This window comes from Rousettus aegyptiacus, unplaced genomic scaffold (genome assembly GCF_014176215.1).
Source record: "Rousettus aegyptiacus isolate mRouAeg1 unplaced genomic scaffold, mRouAeg1.p scaffold_m13_p_2, whole genome shotgun sequence".
NCBI classification, from domain to species: domain Eukaryota; kingdom Metazoa; phylum Chordata; class Mammalia; order Chiroptera; family Pteropodidae; genus Rousettus; species Rousettus aegyptiacus.
In genome coordinates, this window is record NW_023416295.1 from 96,511,501 (window position 1) to 96,539,301 (window position 27,801).

At 44.5% G+C, this 27,801-nt stretch overlaps 1 protein-coding gene across 5 annotated transcripts in view; it reads right to left on the minus strand.

Annotated features, from left to right (window-relative positions):
* TSPAN11 (tetraspanin 11) overlaps window positions 1-27,801 on the minus strand; it is an 88,553-nt gene that overhangs the window by 45,678 nt on the left and 15,074 nt on the right. For 4 of the 5 annotated variants that reach the window (XR_004955884.1, XM_016130120.2, XM_036237542.1 and 1 more), the window contains exon 2: window positions 2,762-2,856. Coding sequence is in view for 3 of the 5 variants with exons in the window: in XM_016130120.2 (XP_015985606.2) it covers window positions 2,762-2,856 (95 nt within the window). In the remaining 2 variants the exon portion in view is untranslated. Of the gene's footprint in view, window positions 1-2,761; window positions 2,877-27,801 lie in introns of those variants that run through there. The other variant, XR_004955883.1, reaches the window with a different exon arrangement.

The following is a 27,801-nucleotide window of genomic DNA, read 5'->3' on the forward strand; positions in this document are numbered from 1 at the left end:
GATGCTCCATGTCTCACTCTTGCTTTTGATCTCTTCTCAGTCTTCATGCTCTCCTGGGGTGTGCTCACCCATTTCCGTGGTTGTAACACCACCTGGGTAACTCCATCTGAGATCCAGAGCCATGAGCTAACTACCCACTGAGCATCTGACATCTGGCATCTACCCACTGACATCTCTGTTCAGATGTCTCCTGGCAACTCGAACTCACCTTCCTACATCTGACCTGTCATCTGACCCCAACTGCTCGTTGTTCTGGTCTCCTGTTGCAATAAAGAGTTCCACCATTAACCCAGAAGTTAAATATTCTAAACACCTGTCTCCTCTGAACCCCATCCAATGAACAACTTAATTTTGTCAATTTTACCTAAATCCCTTGAGTCTCTCCAAGTATTTCTGTCCTCACTGTCACTCCCATGGTTCAGGTCACCACTATCTCTTGTCCTAATCAGTAGTACAAAGTCTAAAGGGAATGTCAACAGTGGTTATTCCTGGAATGATAAGTATTATGGGTTGAAGTCTTAACCCTATGACCCATGCATGTGACCTTATTTGGAATTAGGATCTTTATAGATGTTAAGACGAGGCCATTAGGGTGGGTCTAATAAAGAAGAAAGTGCCACGTGAAGACAGAGACACAGGAAGAACAGCAGCATGTGATGACAGAGGCTGAGGTGGCAATACTGCAGCTACAAGCCAAGAAACGTCAACGATTTCCGGCCACTACCAGAAGCCAGTAAGAGGGGAAAAAAGATTCTACCCGGAGTCTCAGAGTGAGCACAGCCCTGCTCACACCTTGATTTTGGACTTCTGGCCTCCAGAGCATGAGAGAATGAATTTCTGTTGTTTGAAGCTACCCGGTTTGCGCGACTTCATTACGGCAGTCCTAGGAACTCAATACAGCGAGATACGGGCGATTTTCATTTTCTTATTTATACTTTTCAATATTTTAGAAATTACCTGTAGTGGATACATAAAACTTTTATGATCAGGAAAAACATTTATTCTTTAAAAATAATCCTCACTCAGCGAGGATCCTAAACATCCCATTGGATTTTTGTCTGAGAATCGAAACTATCTACACCCACACACAGTTTACTGATCACATCAATGTGACTCCATTGTTCCACTGTCTTCATCAACACAGCTTCACTATTCTAGGAAACTTGCCCAGAAAGATAAAGTTGCAAATAAGTTTATTATTTGTTTCAGGAACTTTGCAAAAAACATTTAAACAGACATGTTCAACTTTTTAATAGCATCAAATGACTATCTACTTTCAAGGCTCTTCAGAACTCTTTCCTTGCGGTGCCCGCCGATCCTAAATTACTATATCATAATCCTTCCTGATCTTACGCACTTTCATCAACCTTAATGAAAGACCCTGGAAATTCAGATACCTCTTATCTCTGGTTTTGCCTTTCTGACATCTTCTAAGATTCTGTCAAGAGGGTGTACCCTTTTCCCATGGTGAGCAGGCATCTCAGATCTGCCTCATCAGCAGATTGATTTGGTGGTATTTTCAGGCTTCTATATCTAACATATCTGAAATATTACATTTATTGAATGTCTTCTGTGTGCAGAGACTGCACTAAGCACTTAACACATGCCGTTTCACAGTATCTGCTAAATGAACTGTTAAAAGATAAACCGAAGCATATTGAAAATTTTAAGAATTTATTTGAGCAAAAATCAATTCGAATCGGGCAGTATCTAATCTAGCACATAGAAAGGAGTTCAGAGTTTAAAAACTGAAAAACTCTAATAGGCAGAAGGGAGCCAGAACAAGGAAGTAATGCCAGGCCAAAAAAAAAAAAAAATAGTGAGTTGGTCATTATAATCATTACTTTCCTTTAAGGGATGACAGGGGTCTACCAGGCAGATTACCTAACTAGTGCTGATCAGGTGATTCCTGGTTGACTGGTTTAAGATTTCATTTCTGGGAGAGCCAAAACTATAATTAAATCTCAGTTTAGTGACATGAGACGTAGCATAAGTGACTCCATTTTGAGACTGTAGCCGGAGAAACAAACTCAGCCATTGTAAGTGGCATGCCCAAGGCCACAACATTAGTCACAGTAAAGCCTAGGTCTGGCTGACTGCAAAGCCTGTACTCTGAGCACTCTGCCTCTTCAAATTTAGTGAGACTGTAACATAAAATACACATATTCCAGTCTGGCTATTTGGGGGAAACTAATGGTATTCCGTTCTCAATTATTCTGGTAATTGCTTCAGGTGGACAGACTCCACTCTCCCTGAAAGATCTTACCCAGTGGGTTTCCTGAGGGGACCACTGCTATAGGGATCATTCCCACCCCATGCAGAGGCAGCCCTGCCTCACAGCACTCCAGTTTCTCTGCCTGGGCCTGGGAATGCGAACCATGAAGGGCAAATGGGCTTCCATGGAAAACAAACAATTATTTCAGGCAGTCACATTTCCCACAAGGCACTGGTGCAACAAGTTAGCAGGGAAGAAAGAGCCGGACCCTTTGTACAGCTGGCTGGAACACAAAGCTCATTGTTATGTTTATACATCTTCTATTCAGATGCCATGTGGTACAGACTCCACGCCAACCTGCAGAATAAATTCTTTTCTTCCCCCTCAGTAGCAAATGTACATATTTGCTTTAAAGTAGGCAGAATTTGTCCATGGGTGGTCTTTGATTTGGAAGAAATCAACCCCAGAATGGTGACTCACAAAAAACAAAGGTGGCTTGACTCATTCAGCGCTGGGGAAGGGTATGTGTATGCAGAATTCACTTACCCAGAAGAAGAAGTTGAAGACAAAGAGTAAATACTTCAGGTAGGCGATTAGCCAGTCATCCTGCTCCACCTTGTAATGGGCCATGGTCGCTGGGCCTGCAAAGAAGACACAAGTGCTGAGCCAGCGGGTCCATGGAGAACCACCTTGTCCTTCCCAGAGCCAGAGCTCCATGGCAAGGTGCCCTTCAAATGGCTTAGTAGCTCTTCTGGTCAGGTGGGTCTGAAGCTGCGGCTGTGCAACCTGGAGCAAAGAGCAGGAAAACACAAAGGCCACTGACACAAAGGAGGTAAGCTGGGCAGAACTTATAAGACCTTTAGATCTTTGGTCTGTCCTTTTGATACAGGTCTAACCTACAAGTCTTCCTAAAGACTCTGCACTGGCTTTATTGTGTTCTTTTTCTCTTCCCATCTCATCAGGTTTGCAGGACACAAGTTTACTTGCCTCCCCGCCCCCTGCTCCGATGGCCACACACGGAGCATACCTGCTTTGCATCAAAATCCTGCACTCTGCATCATGTGAACAGGACCTCTGCATGCATGGGTGAGACATGAGCCCCAAATCACAGCATCCGTGCTAGAAAGGATCTCGACGATCACTCAGTCCACCCCATTTCCCCCTGTACCTCAATTTTCCCAATGAGAAAGCTGTCAGCAGGCCCAATGGTTTGGCAGAAAGAAAGACAAGAGCTCTGGAGTCTGATTCCCTGGGATCAAACCTGGATGTATCATAAGATGTGTGAGACTTGGGACAAGTCCTATTCCTCAGTGTCCTCATCTGTAAATCGGGTTGTTTTGAAGATTAAATGGGATCCTAATCTTTGCCCCAGAACCATGCTCCCTCTCTTTGCCCTGATGCGCACTCATGGGCTCTCTGGGAACTGTGACATCAATGAGTGATGAAGGTTTACTGTGTCCAGGAATCCTGTTTGCTTCTCAGTAAGTCTGAATGACAGTCTGTGTGGTTTCCTCCTCTCGGGCTCCTTGTGCCCCAGGCACCTGCACACACACACACACTCACAGAAGAGTGGCTCCTTATTGTAGAACTGTAAGCAATGAGGGATTGGTTTGGCCTATTTCTATCTCTTCCTCCCTAATTCTACACCTCCAGTCGGGCCCTCCTTGCCAGAGCCCTGCTCCTTCTCCTTGGCTGGTGCCGGGCTGAGCCCGGATTACTTCTTCCTGAGCCACCACTCTGCCTTTTATTTCAAGCTCACAGGCTCCTGAGACAGGGAAAGAGGAAGAGAGAAAAGAAAGGTGGCTGTTTTATTTGGGATTTCTATTTGCAGACTTTGAAGAATGTAATTTAAGACTTTTAGTCTTCTTGTTAAAAAAAGACAAAACCTATTTTTCTCTGATTTAGTCTGAGATTCAGGGTGGTAGAAAAAACACAAAAGAAGAAAAAAGGAAGCCTGTGCAAAACAGTGATGGATGGGCTCAGCCAGGCAACTGGAATGGGGACTATTACAGTCATTCAGACAGAGATTCTCTGGGCTACTGTGGGCCATTAGGAAACTGATGTTCGTTTGGGGTCCAGCCTCTCCTGTCTTCATTCTCTCCCTCCTTTGCCTGCCCCTCTTCTCCCAACCAGAGCTCACTGGACTCATGCCACAGAATCGTTTACAGGGTCAGGACGCTATAAAGAAAAACTATTTTTTTTTTTTTAAGTTCAGGCATAAGACAGGATTTAACAATTTAACAAAAAGGAACACATTTCTGATGGTGAAATTCTAGTCATTAGTGGTAGAAAACATAGAATGTCGTGTTCAGGGGAAACCTTTGGGCTCACTTTAATTCAACCTTTTTTAGAAAGAATAAGGAAGTCAACATGTGTCTGAGTTAAGACATACATTTTCAAATGGTCTCTCTGAAGTCAGAGGCTAATTGGTGGGAGCAGCGGCTTATCCCCACTGTCTAGTGCTCTTTCCCCCACTGCATGTGGGCCCCTGTGCTGGGGGTGGCAGAGGTCCCAAAAGAGTGTCAGTACCAGCTGGGAGCCAGATGCTTGGATCAGAAAGCTAGCCTTGTCAATTCCTGGCCGCGTAACCTTGGCCGAGTTATTAATCTCTCTGTGCAGCTAACATTTATTGAATACTTATTATACGTCAAGCACAAGACATAGTATATTGTTCCATCTTTCTAATAGCCCTATGAAGTAAGGTTATTCCCATTTGGCGAGATAAGGAAATTGAGGCTTGGATAGGTCAAATAACCTGCCCAAAGTCGCACAGCAAATAAGTGGCCAGGCCAGACTAGAATAAGGAGCTTCTGACTCTGCTCAAACTCTTACCCATTGTGCAGTGCTCTCAGGACCAGAGCTGCCAGGGGAAGAGAGGAGGGGAGACACAAAGATTGCTGGTTTTTCTGATACTTGTTCCCTGCTTCTGCCTCAAGACTAGAATCACTCGATTTCAGTTGGATACTTGGCCACCTGGAGCAGATGAAATTTCTCAGCAACCCTCCTTGGTAAGTATGGGCAAACGGCATGTAAGCAGAAGTGAAGCTTCTTGGATGCATCATGTTTTTTGGTGTATGTTTCATATGTATTTGAAAAGAATGTGATTCCTGTCACTGTAGGGAACAGAATTCTCTGTGGGTCAATTAGGTCAAATTTGTTAACTGTACTTTTCACACCTATATTTTTTTACCTTACCGATTTTGTGTTTTGTTTTCTTGTTTATTGAAAAGGGCATATTACAGACCCCCCACTACTACCAGGAATTTGTCTATCCTTCAATTTTGTACACTTTCACAAATCTTTTATGGAGAGCATACAGATTTGGAATTGTGATATCACCCTAGTAAATCGATCCCTTTATCATTAATAAATGTTATTCTCTATCTCTAATAACCAGTAATATCCTTAAAGTGAAGGGGTGCATAGATCTCTTCACTCTTTCCTTCTTCCCATTAGTTGGAATACAGAGGTAATGGTGGAGGTAAAGCAGCCACTTTGAGCCATGAGCTGTAAATCATGAGTTGAAAAGGGCAGAGAAGTTAGTTCGAAGAGCCTGGCTCTCAAATGATTTTGGAGCTGTCATACTATTCTTGGGCTGCTCACATCCAGACTTAGTTTATAGGATGAACAACAAACTTGTAGCTTCTTTAAGGTACATGTTTAAATCTTTATTACCCTAAACTGACTTTACCCTGATACAGTAGAGGGAGAAGTGGGTAAAGGTGTTCAAAAGCATGGTATGCAGGGACACTACGGATGGGGCAGTAAGACCACAAGATGACACTAGGCGGTGGCCACCAAGCTCTTTTAACCATACGTTCCATATCTAAAATGTTTTAAGCACACCCCATTCATGTGTATATTTATTTATAAATTGCATTCATGTACTATTGTCAATCTATATAGTAAATATCATCAAGGCTTAATTTTGCTTTATTTAAAGACAAAAACTATTAGGAATAGAAAGGAATTCTAAGTAGTTGCCTGTCTCCACGTAGGGGCCCATTGGTGCAGAGGATGAATGGAGGAGCGAGAGCTTAAGGTGTACAGTTAAACAGGGATCAGGTAAAGAGTGGCTAAGCCAGGGACTTGAATTCATGTCCTGAAGGAGATGCAGAACCACAGGAGAAGTGTTCAGAGAGGTAGTCCCTTGATTAGACTTGTCATCTCGCAGTGGCAGAAAAAGGCTGGGGCTGACTAGCTGCCTGGAGACTAGATAGAAAGTTGGTGCTAAAGCCCAAGGAAGAGATGGTGAGGTCTGAACCAGGCCAGTGGCAGCGGGGACGAAGAGCAAGGGACAGACACTGACAGGCAGGCAGTCTTACAATAGGAGGCAGCAGAGGAAAGATCCCAGAGAGGAAGAAGTGGAAGCCATGTAGGAGAGTTACCTGCAAAGGAGGGGAAGAGGGGCGTGTGTGCCCCATGCTGCCCAGAGGTCCCAATCACACGAGGACTAGCGAGGCCCACCTTGGCCAGAGCAACCTCAGCGGAGGATGACAGTAGGTTAGGAATCCGGGGGAGGGCAGGAAATGGCGACCTGGAGGTAAACTTTTTCAAAGGCGATGGCTAGGGAAGCAATAAGATGAAGGCCTAGGGTAAAGGAGCCTTCCTGCCTTGTAAGGAAGGAAGTCTTTCGCATGCTTACTTCCCTGGGAAAGATTCCGCAGCCCAGTCACCTAGTTCTACTATCCAGTGCCAGGGATGGGGGGAGAGAGCTGAAGGAGGGTGAAACAGAAATGTCTTCCCTTTCCCCCTCTCCAGCTCCTTAAAGCAACACTGCCCGGGCCAGGTGGTTCCAGATGGGACCTGTTTAGAGAAGGATACATGGAATGAGGGGAGGGATGGATGGTGTGGGAGGTAGGATGACCAAAGCAGCCCCTGGAGAGGAGAAAACCAAACACGCACTACTTTATTGGCCTTAACTCTTGTGCCAGTCAACGTAGGAACCAAGGCTTTGGATAATTTCCCATTCTTACCAAGCTCTGAAGAATGTCTCATGATTTCTGGGAAACACACTGACCTTCCTAAGTGGGTTTTATTTATGTCTAGTTCTACACAGAGGATGGGGAGCCAGACTTCCTGAACTAATGAGAGGAAATGTCACTAAGGGGCAAGGGGCAGACAGTGGGGGGCAGACCAGCCAGGGACATCTTCCTCCCTGCCCCCCAAGGATAGTCGACATTTGTCATGGGGTCCTACACAAGTCTGTAAGTACAAAGAACAGGTGACTGTTTCTTCAGCTAAGCTGATCTCTTCTTTGGCTCTTAACAGACTGGCGGCACCCTTCTCTGGGCCTGTGCTCTGCCGAGGCCTGAATCTGAATCTGAAGGACCAGCTGCCTGCTGCCTGTCCAATGCTCCAGGCTCTGCGGGGCCCTACCCTCTCTGAAGGTGGCTGTCCACACTTTCCCTGCCTGAACCCAGTGCCCACTGCCAGCGGAAATTGGTTTAGATACTTTTTGGCACTTGTTCTTTGTTCTAACAGGCTGCCTGAGGGACTTTGGTGAATCTACTCTAAGTCTGCTGACTGAGAGGAGGAGCTGTGCTGCACTGTGGAGATGGGATGCTTTTCCTGGCTCTGCCCTTAAGCGCTCCCTGCACTTTGGCAAGTTACTTCCCTTCTCTGGATGTCTGTCTCCCATCTGTAGGGTAGGGCAGTGGTTCTCTTGGGCAAGCACCAGAATTATAGGGAGGGCCGGTTAAAACACAGATTGTTCAGCCCCACCCCCCAGGGTTTCAGATTCATTAGGTTTGAGGTGGGACCCTGGAGAATTTATTCTCATACAGTGTGATCAACTATCTGATTCCCCCAGGCCTGAGGAATTTCTCTGATTATGGGACTTTCAATGCTAAACCTGGATAATCTGGGGTGAATCAGGATGCTACTCCCACATGCTGCTGGTGCTGGGAGTCTTGGGACAACACTATAAATCAGTGTTCTTTAAAGTCCCTTCCAGTTCTGAAAGTCCATGACCCCACACTGACCACTGAGCAGATGTAACTGAGTAGGGTAGGGGTGGAGCACCAGGCTAGGCGCCCTCTCGAACAAATCCACATTCAAGACAGTTCCTGTCGAGATGCCAAAGATTTCTCAGACAGCCTGGTAATGCAGCCTCAGGGCACTGGCCCCTCCAGGCCAAGGTTCTGCCTGCAGAACAAAGCTGGGATTCAAGGCAGCCAGCAGGCCTGGGGGCTTGCTAATGGCATAGTCAGGACCCATGCCAGAGGACACCTCAGAAAAGCAACCACAAATGCCATGATGGTGAAGTGATGGATTCGGGGGAACCTTCACCAAGGCCGGATGTGTAGAGTCATAGGGTGTGGGACTTGGGCATTGTCTCTTCTACTATTCCCTCCCTCAAGGGAACTGAATGAGTCTCAAATTGCAGAGAAGATGAGGGACGTGCAGAAAGAGCCCAGCTGGCTGGCCAGATGTGCTGGTGAGCGTGCAGGGCTAAACCAGGGTGAGTGTCTGGGAACAGAATGGACCACACTAGAGGGGTGGGTGGGGCAGAGCTGAGTCCTTTTATGGTGATGGGTAGCAGGGAGGCAGAGGAAACTCAATGTACACATCACATATAAATATGAGGCACTGTTAGTCCCAGGCCAGCTGCATAATTCACTTATTCAACAAACATGCATTAAGTCCCCACTTTGTGCCAAGAGCTGTACTTAGAACCACTGGAGTTCACCCTTAAGTAGCTTGCAGCAACCTTGTCGGTGGGGCACAGGTCTATATATAACCTCCAAACGCTGATGGTAGCACAGAGGAAGTAGTACTAATTCTGCCAGATTGGCATGCGGAGGCGAGGGGGAAGAAGGGTCGTTTAATCTTGTCCCTGAGGACAGGCAGAAAAGCAGGGAGGGCTGCTCAGACAGAGAGGACAGTGCAAGGAAAGGTCTAGAGGTATGGCTGGGCCGAAAAATCAGGCGAGGGGCCTGGACAACCTTGTTGGCCACACATGTAGTTTGATTTCTCCTCTTTCCCACATGCTCTACTCCCGGGATCGTAACAACCTCTTATTCTCAGTCTGCTCCCATGAGCAAGAGCTCAAGTTGGGGGTGCCCTGACTCTCCATTCCCTAAGGTGAGAGAACTCCACACCCGAGGCAGAGTAGGGTGGATCGGGCTCCTCGGGAGCTTGGTGATTCCAAAATAAAAACAAAACCAGACCCTACCCTAGCCTCACCCCTTCAGTTAAAGAAGTATCGGTTTCCACCTCTGGCTTCTTGGCCGACCAGCTGCGTGATGGTCAAAAACAGCTGGCAAGGAAATAACACTCTAAGTGGTTTAATTTATTACTTAATTTAGGCTCCTAATGAAAACCTGGCTTCAGTCCTGCATGGTGTGGTTTCTTCCCCCATGCAAATAGCCTTGTCCTTTTTTTTCCTCATCTCTCACTTATTTAACTTCCACTTGCCTGACCTATTTCTGGTGGGTAGATGGTCCCTCTGAAGCAGTCAGAAAATGGGGCTTTCTCAGACCCTCTGAAAGGGATAGTTGGAAGGAGACAAAGGATCTCCTGCTTGGCCCCTTGGAGGACTGAGGGAGCCTCACCTAGGGGGGAGTCACACTGCCCATTAGTGGCAGGACAGAGACCCGATCTCCTGTCTTCACAACTACCAATAAGATTTTGATTGGCTGATATAATAACAAAAACAACAACAACAATAATGATGATGATGGTGATTTACTAAGTATAACTAGGCACTGAGGTATGTGCATTAATTAACTTAATGCTTAAAATAATTGCGTGGTGGGATTACTACAACCCCTTTTATAGAAGGGGAAACCGAGGCATGAGCTAGAAAGTGGAGAGAGATATGCAGAGGGGGTACAGATGTTTTACTTTTCTCTGGGCAGTTCTAGTTTTGGCTTCTTGTAACTTCTTTCAGTTTGATGGCCTTTGGTTGAAGCTAAGAATGAGGGACTTTTCCCTGGGGAGAGATGCCAGTCAGGGGCTGCAGGATGTGGCAGGGCCAGTGTTCTCTAATCCTGGCAGGATCCTGGGTTGGGAGGACCATGGTGGCTGTAACCACCAACATCGCAAATTTCTTAGGGGAACCCTCTTCTGAGGGGATAATACTTTTCTCACTGGTCCTCCATCTCCTTCACTTTGAGGCCAGGGATCCGGCAGCTGCTGGTGCTCTGGTGAGATATGGGCTGGTCTGGCACCTCTGGGAGACCACCGGCTTTTTCTTTTAGGTCACTGTATTCATTGTGTGCAGATAAATGAATGATGGCAACTCTTTTGGACCAAACTTAGGAGCTGATTGCTAACTATAGTGTCATGTGGATGGTGCTGTAGGCGGAACTTGAATTAAAATCCTAGCACTAAGAATTCTTAGTCGTTAGGCCCTGAGATATGTTTTTCTAAGTACATGACTCTATTTTTTACTTCATTTGCAAGTGCCAACATTATATGGATTAGTCAGGGCTCCGCTTACCACCTTAGGCCAGTGGTTTGGCTCTCTCCTTATTCTCTGCATTTATACATGTACAGAGGCTTGGGAAGTTCTGCCTATAGATGGGTATCACCTTTTGCTATGCTTTTCCTGGATCCTTGTTTCTAAATTGCAGTCTGATCCATGAAATGAGGACTCCCCCAGTGCTATGACAAGAATCAGTGAGCAAACAAAATAGTACTAGTTAACAAGTTAAAAGATCTGGGTATGAATACTAGCTGTTACCTATAGCAGTGTGACCCTGGGTAAGTCACATGACTTCTTGGGCCTCAGTTTCCTCCTCTGTATAATGGAGTTGATGGAGGTTCAACTTTGTTTCTCTTGCAGGGTGGTTGTGAGGATCAAATGGCATAGAAAATTTGCAAGAACTGTGTGCACTATAATTTTATAGCCTCAATGTCACACAAAGGTGAAGAGGTTATTAACAACTAAAACCCTAAGAACTTCTCCAATGAAGAACAACATGTGGATATATAGGGTTCTATAGTATATGTCAACCGGAGGTTACATATCTGATAGTTGGGGACACAGTCTCAAAGCCTCTGCACCTAAGACTACCTTCCTGCTAGTGGATTCCACCTAGGTCACTACGATAGGAGACCCCGTCCTCAGGTGACCATGAAGAATACACCTGAAAAAAAATCAAGACCTTACTTTAACAAAGTAGATTGATTCACATAGGAGAGTCATTTTAAAAGAAGGGGAATTACAAATATTAATATTTAACTAAGGTTAATATTAAGATGAGCTTCAAAATCATGAGAATCTATCAAACAACCAGTTGTGGAAGGAGGCAGAGTAAGAATTGTAGAGAGTTACATTCTCTGTAGAATTATAGGGAAATAAACTTGAGATTATACTTTGGAAGGCAACTGAGAGTTGAAGGGGATCCTTTCCAGGGGTTATCCTAGAAACAGGGCAGTTGACACTAGAAAAGAGCTCCCTAGGTTTCTACTTATTTTATTTAAGTATAAACCCATGAAAATATATTTGGACATTATTTTTTCTAGTCTTCTTTTTAAATTTTCATTCATCAACATCTTAGTTTCTAAGCTCTGTTTCACCTAAAGTGTCCCTAAAATGCAATTTTTAATATAACCTCCTTCTGGATGGGTTGGTCCAAGATCCATTTGAAAGGCTTCTTAACTCTCCTATGTTGACTACTTGAAGTTTTCTAGTTTTCAATGGCATCTTGCTTGAAAGTGTAACAAAAATCACTTTAGTTAGATACATCTTTCTTGAAAGGTAGATATAACTGAATGTTATCATTCACTTGTAAAATGGTGTGAATTAAACCAGAAGATTTCCTGTTCTCCTAAACTTTTAAAACTAAAGTTTAATAAACATACAGTAAAGTGTAGAGATTTTAAGTGTAAAGCTTAAAAAGAGAATATATGCATTTAAGGCTATGTGTTTTCCTCTGAGTACTGCATTGGCTGCTTTCTGAACATTTTGATTTGTTGTATTTTCATTATTAATATAAAAGTATTTTCTAACTTCCATTGTAATTTCTTTGATCTAAGATTACATGTGTATTGCTTGATTTTCAAAAATTTGAGAATGTTTTAGCTGTCTTTTTCTTGTTGATTTCTGGCTTGCTTCTACTGTGGTTGCAGAATATGCTCTGTATGACTTTAGTACTTTGAAATTTGTGAAGACTTGCTTTATGGCCCATAAAATACTTTCTTTCAGGGAAGGCTCCATGTGCATTAAAAGTAATGGGTATTCTCCAGTTTTGTTAATCATATTATTAAAACATATATTCCTACTGAAGAAATAGATAGAAAAGTGGGGGAAAGGTAAGGAGTATAGTGAACATTTAAGCATCTCATCTCAGTTCTCAACACAGCAAGGCAGTGCAAAAGGAGTAGTGCGGTGGGAGTAGGTACTGAAAGGCAGGGCTTCAGTTTAGCCTGGAAGCCTGTGTATGGGTGGTTGGGACTCTGTGAGGCTGCATCTCAGGGTCTCTGCCATCAAAGCAGAACTAATAATGTTGTTAAGCCCAGAAAGTGATGGATGTCACCCTTACCCATTCCCCCATCCTCTGACTTAAGGAAGAATCAGGCTTGCACCCAGAGACCTGGGTTCTGGTACCACTTCTGTTTCTAACTTGCTCTATGACATTGGGCCTCAGTTTCTCTCATCTATAAAACTAAAATGACTCCATCTCCCTCGCTGGATTGGGTAAAAATGAGGTTCCATTCCAGGAGTTAGCGCTGGCACAGTAATTTCTGATCACTTCTGCATCATCTAAGGCTCTGTGTATATCATCATGTGCCTAAGAATAACAATGGCTAATACTTATTGATCATGTGCCATATGTCAGGTATGGTTCCAAGTACTTTGTAAGTAGTACCTCTTTTGATCCTCACAATAATCCATGAGGAGGCATAATCATCACCCCCACATTACAGATGAGTATAGGGAGACAGATTTTATACAGCTTGCTGAGACCACGCTGTTAGCAAACTGGGGGTGGAATTTGCAATCAGGTCGCCTGGCTTCAAAGTGGTCTCTACAGGGGACTATGTGTTCTAGTTTGCCCACAATGCCAATTTCTCCTGGATAGTCCCAAGTGATGCCTATTGTCTTGGTATGATTACTGTTGTGCCCTTTTTTACTTAAAACATATCCTGGTTTGGATGTTCAATCCTGGCTCTTTACCACTATGTTATATTGCTTGTCAACAATATTCAATAGTCCTCAAGCCTCTGAATCTTTCTGTCCTATCCCATCCATATGCTATAGGTTTCTCCAACCCACTTCATGTTCTTACATCTAGGGTCATCAAGCCCCACTAATTAAGCCTAAGGCATTTGCTTAATTACATTATTTGCTAAAATCTGAGCTCAGTTCTGTATCCTGAACATCCATCACGGCACAGCATCTAATGCATGAGTGTCAGTAGATGTTGACTGAATGAATGAACAAATAAATATATACTCTGAAGAGCCATGTGAAAGCACCTGCACTCTTTAAGAGTTATGTAAATATTTATCACACATTTCCCAGGACATTAAAGTCAAAGATGATGAAAAGGAGAGAAGTTAAACTTATAAGTTTTACGATCTGAAACTTATATGAATGTGGAGGACAGTTCTGCATGGATGGTTTAGTGTAGGCGTCAGCAGTTCTACCAACAGGGCCTTCCAGGAAGTCTTGTACAAGTCAGCTTAGGAAGTTCCTCTCTTTTTCTCCCAAGAGTTTTCTCTGTCGTTGTCACGTCATCCCGTCTTTTCCCTAATTGTCCAATTCCATCTTCAGATAAAAAAACACAGACCTATGTCCATAGTACATCAAAGTAGAAAATCCTTTTGGAAATTATCTAAATGAGGCAAAAATGGGAACAGGACAGTTTCACTGGTGGGAAACTCCTGCGGCATAGACAAGTGCTTCCTAGAGGAGTCAGATCTCCAAAGAAAACACACAGGAGGGGGAGCTTTAACAGGTATTGACAATAAATATGCATCTGCTCCTTCTCTGAGCCCCATACCCTATTTTCCTTCCCTTTGCTCCGGCCCTTAAAGATGGTTCCCTGCAGAGGCTGTGAAAGCCAGGAGCTCCCAAGCCCACCCCAGTGGGATCTCATTACTGACAAGCATAAGTGGCTTCTTTCCTCTCCTCCTGCAGACGCTAGGCATCACAGGCTGCAGAGCTGTGAGATGGAGAGTGTGTGTGCACTGGATCTGAAAGTAGCTAGCTCACTGAATAAACAAATGCTGGATCCAAGGCAGGCAGGTCATTCTGCCTCTGTTCGAGAAATCTGTGATTTTCTGGTCATGGAGACGTTTTTTTAGGGCCCTGAGAAACCATCTCCAGCCCCGGCACCTTTCCTAGACTCTCTGGTGGGCAGTCTGACAATGTAGCCCATGCAGCTTCAGCCAGTGAATAGTAGTGGGGCCTCTCTCCGGGTCCAGGACTTCATTAAATTGTTTCAATAACTCAGCGAGGCAGTTACTATCACATCTATTTTATAAACGAGGCTGGGCTCCTCTGGCAGACCTGGTGTCACTGATGTCCGGATCAAGGCCTCTCAGGTTGGGTTTAGTGAGCTTTGAGGAGAGAAATCATCCCTATCTAGAGTTGATTTCTCTGTCCAGGGTTGGTCCTTGGAGCACCGAGATGCCTACTGAGAAATCTCTCATAGCAAGGATGGAGGTTTCAGAGGTAGCCAATTCAGGGTGAGCTCAGGATTTGTAAGGCAAGGAGCAATGGCAGCAGGAAGGCCCCCGGGCCCAGACTGTTAGGGTGTAGCAGAGATGGCACATGGGGATGAAACAAAGATGGGGTGACCACATCACCCAACTGCAGGAGGACTGTACACATCAGAATCCTTGTGAGTGGCTGCCCCTGGAATTGTGCAGGGTGCCCTATATAAAGGTGTGAATGGCTGCTCAATGAACAAACTTCTTGTATTCCTTCTTTTTCTCCCATTTCTGGTAAGCCGGAACCCTTACCAACTATCCTCCCTGCTGAGCCTGGGTGCCTTTCTTCTGATGGGGTTGGATGGGTGAAATTCTAACTTTTATTGGAAGCTGTCAAGCAGGGACTAAGAAGCACAATATACAGTGGATGAGAAGGAAAGGTAGATGTCTAAAGGCTGGGCTTCCCAAACCTAGTGAGGGTGGGTAGACATTTGGGGGCTGATACACCTGATCATAACCCTACTCCATGGATCCTTTTAAATATATAAGCCTTAACTGTGATCTGTAGGTAGACATCCTCCTATTTCTTCTAGATGATGGGAGGTGCATTAAAACTTATTTAAATTTGATTCAAAAGGTAGCCGAGACTACTAGTGGCCTACCGAAAGCAGTTCTCCCCTTCTTCCATTATAATGAAGTTGTAGCTGGGTACATAATCACCTACATTTCAGCAGCCATATTTCCCAAACCTCTAAGCTGCTATAGATGGCTGTGTAGTAGTTCTTGACAATAAATGTGAGTGGAAGTGTCACTTCCAGGCTTAGACCTTGAAACATTGCCTCTGGAAATACTAGGGGCTTTTGGTCAAGGTGGCCAAGTAGGTAAATGCTGTGCTCATCTCTTCCATGACCACATCAAAATTACAATGAAACTACAGAACAACCATCATTGAGAATCACCTGAAGTCTAGTTGAACAGAAGTCCTATAACTAAGGACATACAGAAGAAGCTATGTCGAGACTGGTAGGATGGACGGGCTGGTCCCACACCCAAAGAGTGGTAGTTAAGAAATGAGAAGGATATCTCAGCTGTGGAGGTCCTCCTTGAGGAGCAAGGGGTCCCAGCCCACACCAGGCTCCCCAGCTCAGGATACCAGCACTGGGAAGAGAAGTCCCCATAACTTGGCTATGAAAATCAGTGGAGATTATGGCTGAGTGAGATGAAGGGCTGCGGGAGTCCCAGGCATTCCTCTTAAAGGGTCTGCACATGGACACTCACTGACAGACTCACTCGCTCTGAGCTCCAGTATTGTGGTAGTAGCTCGAAAGGCACCAAAAACACACAGGGAGGAACTAAATTGTCTGGCTTCAGGATGAGGGCTGGAGCAACAGCTTTCTCCCAGACAGAAGTGTTGGCAGAAGCCACTATTCCTTTGTTGAGCCTTTCCCCAACCCAGCCTGCACACACAGGCAGGTACCATATCTGAGTCTCCATCAACCTGGCAAACACTGTTTGCCCCACCCTAATGATTCCCTGAGACTCTGCTCTGCCCAACTTGCCAGCCTACCCAAGCTACTTCTAGTGGCTTTTCCACACAAATGGCCTGTCTTGGATGGTGTTGAAGACTTTCTTAAAATCTCTCAAAGGTTCACAAACCCCAAACAAGCAGCTAAGCTGACCCAAACCTGGCACTAGTGGTGGCCAGACTCAATTGACAGCTTAACCTCTCCTAGGCACCTCCAAGTCCAGCACAACAGTCTTATGGCAACCACTTGCAGATTACTTTGTGTCTCATACCAAGTGGCCTGGGCAGGGCAAATGTAGCAGGTGATCCTGGACTGTACGAGAGCCCCTCCTAAGAAGCCACAGAACCAACACATATGGTGGCCAGCTTCAGACCACATCAGAGCACCACTCATCCTCCTCCACAAATGACACACCCAAAGAGCAGACTCAGCCAGCCACGGATCCCTGCTAAAGCAAATCCTGCTCTGTAGGGTCAGCCTCTGCATAATAACTCCCCTACTGTAGTCATGGCCAGTCCTCACAGATGATCAGCCTGAGGGTCAATCCCAACCATTTGCAGGCCAACAGCAATCAAGGCTCAAGTACAACAGGAAGGCACACACAACCCACACAAGGTACACACCTGGAACACCTACCTCAGGTGACCAGGGAAACCGTGCCACTGAGCCCCACAGGACACCTACTACATAAGGTAACTCTGTGAAGAGCAGGAGACACAGCAACTAGACCTTATACATAGAAACAAACACAGGGAGGCAGTCAGAATGAAGAGACAAAAAAACATGTTTCACATGAAAGAGTAGAACAAAGCTCCAGAAAAAGAATTAAACAAAATGAAGATAAGCAATCTATCAGATGCAGAGTTCAAAACCCTTGTAACGAAGATAGTCAATGATCTCAGACTATCGTTGTAGCCAGAACCAGTCAGTGAGAATGTTAACACAGAGATAGGAAACATAAACGTGTGGGTAGAAAACATGAAAAAGAACCAGTCAGAAATGAGGAATACGACAACTGAAATGAAGGGACTCAACAGTAGATTAGATGAAGCAGAAGACTGAATCAGTGATTTAGAAGATCAGGTAGCAGAAAACATCCATCTTATTTAAAGAAATAATGATATAAAACTTCCCTAACCTGGTGAATGAAATAGACATAGAAGCCCAGGAAGCTAAGAGCTTCCCAAACAAGATGAACCCAAAGAGGCCCACACCAAGACAATCATGATTTAAATGCCAAAGGTTAAAGACAAAGAGAGATCTTAACAGCTGCAAAAGAAAAGCAATTTTTTACCTACAATGAAGCTTCCATAAAACTGTTAGCCAATTTCCCAACAAAAACTTTGCAGGCCAGAGGAGATTGGCAAAAAAGTCAAAGTGATGAAAAACAAAGATCTACAATGAAGACTACTCTACTCAGCGAAGCTATCATTTAGAATTGAAGGACAGATAAAGAATTTCCCAGACAAGCAAAAGCTAAAGGAGTTCATCATCACCAAGCCAGTATTACAGGAAATGTTAGAGGGGCTTCTTTAAGAATAAGGAAAAAGAAAAAAAAAAAGATAAAAACATGTGAATAATAAAATGGCAATAACTACATATCTTGCAATAATCACTTTAAATGTAAATGGATTAAATGCTCCAGTCAAAAGACATAGGGTGGCTGAATGGATAAGAAAACATGACCCTTACATATACTGCCTACAAGAGAGTCACTTCAGATAGAAAAACACACACATATTGAAAGCAAAGGGATGGTAAAAGATATTTCATGAAAATGGAAACAAAAGCTGGAGTAGCAATACTTATACCAGATAAAATAGACTTTAAAACAAGGGGTATAAGGAGAGACAAAGAAGGACCCAGTAATTCCACTAAGTATTCATCTGAAGAAACCAAAAAGACTAATTCAAAAAGATATATGCATCCATATGTTCATTGCATACAATAGCCAAACTATGGAAGCAACCTAAGTGTCCATCAACAGATGAATAGATAAAGAAGTGGTACATATGGAATATTACTCAGCCATAAAAAAGAATAAAATCTTGCCATCTGCAAACAAGATGGATGAACCTAGAGGGTATTATGCTAAGTGAAATCACCATATGATTTCACTTATGTGTGGAATCTGAAAAACAAAATAAATGAACAAACAAAACAGAAACGAATTCATAGATACATAGAATATTTTGAGGGTTCCCACATGGGAGGGGGTCTAGGGGTTGGGCGAAAAAAGAGAAGGGATTAAGAAGTACAAATTGGTAGTTTGAAAATAGTCATGGGGATGTAAAGTATAGCAAAGAGAATATAGTCTATAATGTTGTAATAACTAAGTATGGTGTCAAATGGGTAGGAGATTTATCAGATGGGTACTGGCTTTATCAGAGTGGTCACATCATAGGTTATATAAATGTCTAATCACTATGTTATATACCTGAAACTAATATAACATTGTATGTCAACTGTGATTGAAAAATAAAAAGTCATTAAAAAAAAAAAAACATTGCCCCTGCACATCTCCACAATCTTTCCCCTTCCCGAAAGCTGGACCATTAGATGTGCCTGAAATTCAGCTTCAACCATGCTGACAAGGACAGCATCTCAGCAATGGTTCTCTAACTTAAGGTTCATTAGGATCACCTGGACAGCTTTTACAAACATTGATAGCTGGGCCCCAGCCCCAGAGATTCTGATTTAGCAGGTATGGGTAGTGCTTGAGAATCTTCATTTCAAATGTGTTTCTAGGAGATGCTTCTGCTCCTTGTCTTGGGACCATACACTGAGACCACACACTGCCCTTGGGGACAGTAGAGAAACAAGATGGCAGGAACCCGGATCTCTGTTTTGCTGTATGGAGCAGAACAGCTTGCCTATCCTGGGTTGTTGCATGAGAGAAAGAAACTTCTTTGTTCTTTAAACCACTGTCCTGTTGGGTCTTTGATACAGCAGCTCAGCCTTGTCTCTAATTGAATCATATCTCTGGGAGTCAGAGTCTTCTCTGTATAATGACCTATTCAAAAAGAAAAAGAAAAAGAAAAAGAAAAACCCCTACTCTAGCTCTATCTTTAGGAGTAACAAACTTGTCATTAATCAGACCAGTACACAGAGCCAGAACACAATCTCAGGTTTAAGATTCCTAGGCTTGATCTAATTGTGATGCATACTGTCTCCCAAGTCTTCTACATTTCTCTGGATCCTGTCTCCCTCTCAAGTTACTGCCAGATTCTTCCCCTCGCCACCAAGGTCTGAAGCTTCACTTCCCTGTCCAACCATTCTGTAGCCTACCATGGTCTAGCCTCCTCCACCACTTCACCTTTCCCAAAGTCACTTCTAATGGCCGAAAGCAGCTTTTCAAACCTCATCTTGCTTCTCCTCTGCTGATATGAAACCCTTAATCGTATCTTCCTTTTGAAGCTCTTTCCACTGCTGGTTTCATGGTACCACTCTCTCCTGATCATTCTCCCATGTCTCCAATTCGCCTTGATCTGAACGTCATACCACAAAGTCTCTTCCTCAATTTCATCGGCTGGGTCCTCTTGGCTCATCTCTCTTTAAGGCTGGCATTCCGTCCAGGGTAGTAAGGTGGGAACCATTTTTTTGTGCTTTGCCTCTTGTCTCTCCTTTTCCAACCTCATTCATGCCCTACTCCACCTATGTCTAACAAGCTGATAACTCTTGAAAGCCTGCTGAGCTCTAGGCTTACTCACTCAGCTACCGGTCCCTGACATTCAGCATGTCCAAAACTAACTCAATACCTTCCCTCACCAACCTAACCAGCTTGTATTCCTAACCTCAGTGACACTACCCCCCATCTACTTGTCCGGTGCACAACCTTCAGGATTATGTTCAACTCTTTCTCAATATCAACACTTCCCACCTCAACACTAAATACTTCACCAAGGTGTCCCCCTTCTGCAGCTCTCCTTAAGGGACATCTTGTGAATCTGCTCATTCTGCTTTTCTCACTGCTACCACCTTGCCATAGGCCCACACCTCATTTACTGTTGCAGTGGTCTGTCTGGTTGGTTGTTCATGTATCATTGTTTTCCCTTATGAGATTAACTAATTAATTAATCTATTAATTCATTGGACATTCAAGGTGTCACTATGTGGCACATGATGCGCTAGGTGCCAGAGATGAAAAACAAAAAAAGATAAATAAAAAAGAAGGAAATGAATGAAACAGTTCTCAACCTCAAAGAACTCTCAGCTGGGGAGACAGACAAATCGACAGCATCACTTCATTCAACATGACACATGAAGTTCAGAGAGAAGTACGTACAGGAGTGCTGAAGAGGGAACATTTGAAAAGTGTTCACGGATGAGTGGGATTTGACAAAGAAGGTGACAGTGCAGGTATATGTCAGGCTCATGGTTTTGGACTTTATTTTGTAAGCAGTGAGGCACCAGCAGATTTTCTGATCCAGGGAATGACAGAGTTAGAGTCATCTTTATGAGGCTGAATTAAATAAACCCAAGTGGTTTAGCAGGTTAAAACCAGAACCTGGGTTTGGGGAATGAGCATTTATTTAAATGAATTCTAAAAATACCCATGGAGTCAGGCATGTGCTTGATCAGCTCCCTGTGGCTCTGTAAGGCCATGGAGAGACAGTGTTGTCTAGGACAGTCATGGGCTGGGTGCCCGGCCCACTGTCAGTCCAAGGCAGTTGGCCCAGCCTACCTAACTGCAAGGGTGGACCAGGGTAGGATTGCAGAGGCTGCCAATGGTGAGAAGTGAAACTCTGATCTCATCCAGGAAAAATCACCACCTTTCTGACTAAGAACATAGGGTTTTAATTTTGACACATTGGGTCTCAAAAACACCTTAAAAAGAGAACACATTGCCTAATATACTTACTGTTCCCACAAAACCAGCATAATTATAGAGAAGAATACAATCAGTCTATTTTTCCCACACTCAGAGATGGATCTATATTATAATTTCCCCAGTCTTATTGAATGAATGAATCTTTGATTTCCACCGAGAAAAAGCTGCTCTTTTCCTCACACATGTAGAGACGTGCGCGAGACCCTGTCCAGGTGGGGGCTGCTTGGTTATCACCCCTGAGGGAAGTGCGGTGCTTGGCATGAGGGGGATTTCATCAGGGAGAGTGTATGCTCCTGGAACCCATGAGAGGGACAGGTGGTGAGGGCAGGTCTCCTCTCCCATGATTCCTGCCAAACTGATGCTGAGGAAGTCTGCTAACAGGCACGGTGTGACATTTACGGAGGCATCAGCAGACAGTGGGACAAGCAGAGGCCTGGGTGTCATGGGGTCTAATTCAGGATTTCCCTCTCCATTGGCTAGCACCTTGGGCAAGTCGCTGACCCTCTCTGAGCTTCAATTTCTTTATCTGTACAATGAGAAAGGTGATGTTCCAGCAGTATGTTTTTTTCAAATAAACTTTTATATAGACCTTAATATATAAAACAGATAAGACTATAGCTTCTCTGGTTAAGGGTTGTGCTAAGGCCCCCTCATTTGATCATTGTCTCCCCCTCCCCCACTCATCTAAAGCTGGAAGCACGAAGAATCCCAGCTCCAGCACTCCATGAGACCAATATTCAGGCATCAATTTTCTTATTCTTCAATTGTGTATTGTCACCCCATCCTTGTCCATGGTCAAGTTGGGCCAGGGGAGAGCTACAGGGGTCTGCATCATGGGATTCTATATCATAGACCCAAAAGATATTCTTAGAACTGAAAGTGACCTCCCAGATGATCTAAGAAGCCCTTCACTTAATAGATAGTTTAGTTTCTTCTGACCCTGACCTGGCCCCAACTACACCCACTCTTTTTCTTTCTTTCTTTTTTTTTTTATTGTAGTAAAATGCATGAAACATAAAATTTACCATGGTAACCATCTTAATGTATAATTCAGTGGCACATTTCCATACGGTACATTCACATTGTTGTGCAACTATCTCTACTATCTAGTACCAGAACTTGTACATCATCCCAAATGGAAACCCTGCACCCATTAGGCAGTTACTTTGCATTCCTTTTCCCCTCAGCTCCTGGAAACCAATAACTTTTCTGTCTGTATGGATTTACCTATTCTGAATACTTCATGTCAATGAAAGCATATAATATGTGGTTTTCTGTGCTTCTCTCAGCATTTTTCAAGAATCATTCATATTCTGTCTGTCCTTTATCAATACTGCATTTCTTTTTAAAACTGAATAATACTCCATCATATGGATATACCATACTTTGCCTATCCATTTATCTGTTGATGGACATTTGGGTTGTTTCCACTTTTTGGTTATTGTGAATAGAGCTGCTATGAACATTCATGTAAGAGTTTTTGTTTAAACATCTGTTTTCAATTCCTTTGGGTATATGCCTAGGAGTGGAATTGCTGTGTCATATGGTAACGCATTGAGTTATTGAGGAACCTCCAAACTGCCTTCCACAGCCCACCTCAGTTTTTGAATGTGGTGTCTGCCCTGGGCAACTGGGTATAGTCGCCCCCCACCCTCCGCCCTGGGGAATGGCAGAATCCCTTGCATGATGGCATGTGGTTTGCTATTTCTGTCCTCTCCAGGCTTTAGCTAACTGGTTACTTGCACAAACAACAGGAATAATGATAATAATTATAATTATAATGATATAATTATTATAGTAGTTCTCATAATAACTAAGAGGTAGGTACTCTTAGGATCCCCATTTTAGAGATGAGGAAACTTATTCAAGGACACACAGCTTTGTCCAAAATACAAATCCACTACCCCATCCACTCTCTGTGCTGCTCTCAGGGAGCCTCCCCTGACTTTAGGACAGTTTGGCAGACTGTCCTGCCCAGGCTCCTGGTGCCTGACTCCCAGAAACTCATCTTAGTTTGGCCCCTGCCAGGCCAGTCTATGAGACCTGGGCTGACTTCCAGTTTCCATCATCGCATTAGGCTTCTCTGATTAGTGCCAGCTCCTAGTTGGTGATGTGAACCACCTCTGCCAGGAGGCTTCTGACACAGCTGAGCCCTGGTCTGTGCCCTCAGCTAGGGCCTGGGGAACACAGGGGCACAAAGACTGGTCACAGCACATTTGGATTCACACTGTGGACAATAGCTCACCCGGGGAAACCTGGGCTATGTCTTTGGAAGCTGCACCCAGACCTCAGGCTCTGAGTCCATGTGGCTATGACAGCAAAAAGGCTGCTAAGCACACACAGGCCCAGAGCAGGAGGCCAGTGATATCGTGTCCAGCTGGTTCTGCTCCAGCCCTCTCTGCTGCAGAGTTAGGATGGAATCATCTGAAGTAGATCTCCCTGTCACTCTGCCATCTACTCATGGGTAGTTCAGCCAATATCTGTGTTAGTACCTGGAAAAAATTATAGCAGGCCAGTGGGGCTGTGTGACCATGACCATAAGAGTTGGAGGAAAAATCTCCAAACATCCACAGTTCCCCAGACATCCAGGCAGATGCAGGAGACACTGTGGGCCCAGAGGGCCACCCACGCTTGGATTAAGGACTCAGACTAAAGCTGGAGGCCCATGGGGCATCTGTTCTTAGGGGTGTGCTGTCACTGTTGTATGTATGTGAGAAGGGAAGGGCTGTAAGACACGGCTCCTCAAAGCAGTCTAGAGGATATGGGAGGCAGTCAAGGCCCCAAATCAACAACGATCCCAGCTCTCAGACTCAACCAGGACTCACTATCAGGCCTGACACAGGGGACCCAGGTCTCAGATACGGGAGCCCACTAGCATTGCCTCCTCCCTGCAGGGTAGGATCTCAGCTAAGTGCAAACTCCCCAGAGCAGCCCCTCCCCACATCCATAGCTACAGTCACTATTTGCTTGATGTGACCATTTCTGAGAGCTGTTTGGGAAATGATGCTGGTTGGAGCCCATAGATGACACCCATAAGCTTCAGGAAAGAGGTCCTCATGGGTGGCTTATGCATAATCTTGCTGCAGGAAGGAAGGGGCATTCCTCCCTCTGCCATCCCTGGGCTAGGAGGAGGAGGGAGCTGGGCGTGAATATAAACATGAGCCTGGTCTTCTCATTTTGGTTTGTGCTGTTATGTTTATGGAGAGAAAACTGCCACCCTTATTGGCTGTTTGACTTTAGGTGGGTCATCTAATATGAGGATATAGACCCCCAGAAAGTGACCATGAAGGCCAGTAAGTGCTGGTTGACCACAAAGCCTGCCCCGTACCCAATCATACCACCAGCAGCAGGCTCTCTCAAGGGGATGACGGCAGGAACCAGCAGGCTGGAGGAGAGGTGCTTTGGGGTAAAAGCAGGGACGCCCCTGCAGAAGACTTCATTATGGTGCACACCAGTTTGTGCTTAAGTACACTCACAACCTGCTTGCTGGGAATCAGGAAGGTGCAGACATTACTTGCAGTCAGCAGGAAATGGAAAGAAAAAACATGCCTGAATGACACAAAAACGTATCTCCTTTCCCAGAGAGGAGGTTTTGTACTACTTCTCATTTGCTTTCAAATTAGTGCCCGTCTTGTCTCTGGAGCAGGGCACCATGGCTTAGCATGGCTTAAGCCTAAAAGACTGACCATTCCTTCCAAAGACTTATAACTTGGGGCCCCTGAAATTGTATAAAAAATGTTACTATTTATGTGCTGGGGTGTCATAGGTTTTAGCAGATGCCTAAAGAGGTTTATGACTTCCTCCCAAGAAAAGATTCAGACTCCTTTTGGGTAGTTGCAGATGAGGCCTGGACTATCGACTTATGTTGTAGGCACAGGCTCAGAGACCTGGTGGACACAGGGATGTCAGGACAGGGAAAGTGGGGACTAGAAGCCAGCTGTCCCAGGTATGCAGACCCTGGTTTAGCTTATGTTCTACCACAGCACATGGACCACAGATCTGTGCACGTGTATATAAAGGCGAGGGAGAGAACACTCATGCATCCAAATTTAAATTTCAATTTTCACTTTGGGACTTGGATGTAAATCTGTTAGGTCTTAAGTCCAGGAGGTGAAGTAATTTATTAAAGAGAGTTTAGGCTGAGCTGCTGAGTTCCCTGATAAATGAACCATGTTTCTTCATCTCAGGTCTGTGAAAACATATTTTCTAGAGACTGACAAACCCCTTGGAAAGCATTAGAATCTTCTCCCTGCAGGAGAGCCAAGCACATGGACACTTGTCTTTTTAAAGATACTTGACCTTTCTGAGCAAGGAAATAAATGCACTTACATGCCAACTAACGAATACCCCCACTCTGTTACCTTAATTCTTTCTAAAAAAAAAAATGGAATACCTTAGTTCCATGATCTATAGAGGGAGGGTGTTATGGAAACGGACTTGGCATCAGAACATCTTCGATGTTGCCCACGTTGGTTCCTTAACCATGTACTAATTACATCACCAAAAGCATCACACTGCCCATCGTTTCCAAGGTTCAAGAAGACAGCTGTATATCTCAGGACTTGTGGATAGAGAAGGGACCTTAGAAATCAGCCACTCCCATATGTCGGCCGGAGAGACCTGGAGGGTGGGTATCATTTCTCATTAAGCAAGGCTGAGAAGAGCTGCAACTCAAACCCACATCTCCGGTTCTCAGCCCAGTGCTCCAGGTTTGGTGGGGCCGCAGACTCACAGTGCTGCCGACATTCATGATCTCGAGGTTTCCCATGCCTCTGGTTGTAACCAAGGCCAACAAAAGTAGGACATCAGGAGCTGACAAGTCTGCAGCGCTTTAGAGACATGAAGAGCTCTAAAAGGATGCCTCATTTTTACTGATGGTGACGACAATATGCAATGTTTATACACCACTCTGGCTGCTAATTTCCAAAATGAGAAAGGAAGAATTTAAAGACCTAGCCAGCTCTATGGGTAGCAACTGCATTCTCAACAACTCAGATGAAACTTTTATCTCTGGTTGCCCCATGTGCCTCTGGTTCTTGAATTCTTTCTAAGATGACACAGGAATCCAACCTTTGGGTGGTGTGGCTCATGCCCTGCTAAGAATGCACAGGTTACTGGGCAGGACCTGGTAGAGCTGGGAATAACTGCTTTACATATTTACAAGCTCAAATCAGTTTAGATTTACTGGAATCAAATTTATTGCCACATCATGCCTGATCCTGGGCAAACTTCCCCACTTCCACTCCCATCAATTTTGAGGACAGGTCTCCTTGGGTTTTGAAGCTCTGCTGTTTGTTAGCTGTGGGCTTTGAGGAAGGTATTTATTTTCTCTGTGCCTCAACATTCACAACTGCAAAATGGGGATAATAGCACTGATTTTACAGGGCTGTGGTGATTACAGGAGGTAATGAATGTTAAAAACCTCACAAGGAAGAAAAAAAAGGTGTAGATGATAGAGGCTCTGTTCATCCCTTTGGAGACCATATCGAAGTTGTGATGGAAACAAGGAGCAGCAGCAAGGTAAAATCACCTGGGAACTTGATGAACAAGCCATACAGCTAGGGAGAAATCCAAGAAAGCACCCTGCAACAGGCAGAAGGTAGGACGGGGTGGGAACATGGGGAGTCTCTAGTGGCTGAGTGAGATGGAGCCTGCAGCAGTGGCAGCAGCAGAAGCCTCTTAAATGGGCCAGGTCCACCAATGGACTTTCGTGACAGACCTGCTCACTCTGAGCACCAGTGCCGATTAGGCTGTGCGCAGAGGGCACCAGGTACTTACAGGGAGACATTGTCGGAGTAAGGGCCAAGGGGAGACTCACTCCGTGGAGAAGTGCAGGTGGTATCTATTGTTACCTGTTGAGCTCTGGGCCCTCCCAGTGCGCAGGACACAGCACCTCCATAGCCATGACATCATTAAACTGGATAGCAGAAGTTGCTCCACCCAGAGGATTCCCTGAAACCCCACTTACCCAACCTCGAGCCACATCCTGGTGTAGCCTCAACAAGTCAGGTGCTCCTTGCTGAGCAGCGCCTAGACTCACACTGGAGGCAGCTGGCCTTGGTTTCTGGTGTGGCCTTTTGAGGCAACTATAAGCACAGCATCTGTGGATTGCTTGCTGAATCTTAACAGGTGGCCTCAGAGTGGTAGAGGCTTCGGCTAAATTTGACCTGCAGCTGAACCCCTCTCAGGACTGTGCTACTGGACACCTACTTCACAAATCCACACTAATGAGACCGGGAGACTTAGGAACTTTGCTTAGTACATGGAAACAGACACACAAAGGCAGCCAAAATGAGAAGACAAAGAAGTAGAAACCGTATGAGAGAACAGAACAGAAATCCAGATATAATGGAGTCAAGTAATCTAACACATGCAGAGTTCAAAACACTGGTCATAAAGATGCTCAATGAACTTTTGGAAAGTGTAGATAAATTGTGAGAACTTAAAGAGATAAAAAACATAAAAATGGGAATGGAAATTATAAAAGAGAACATGTTTGAAATGAAGAACACATTATCTGAGATGAGAAGTATATTAAATGGAATAAACAAAAGAATAAACAAAGTGAATAAAGAAAAGGATCAAATGCCATCTCTAGAGGACAGGAAAGCCAAGGACAC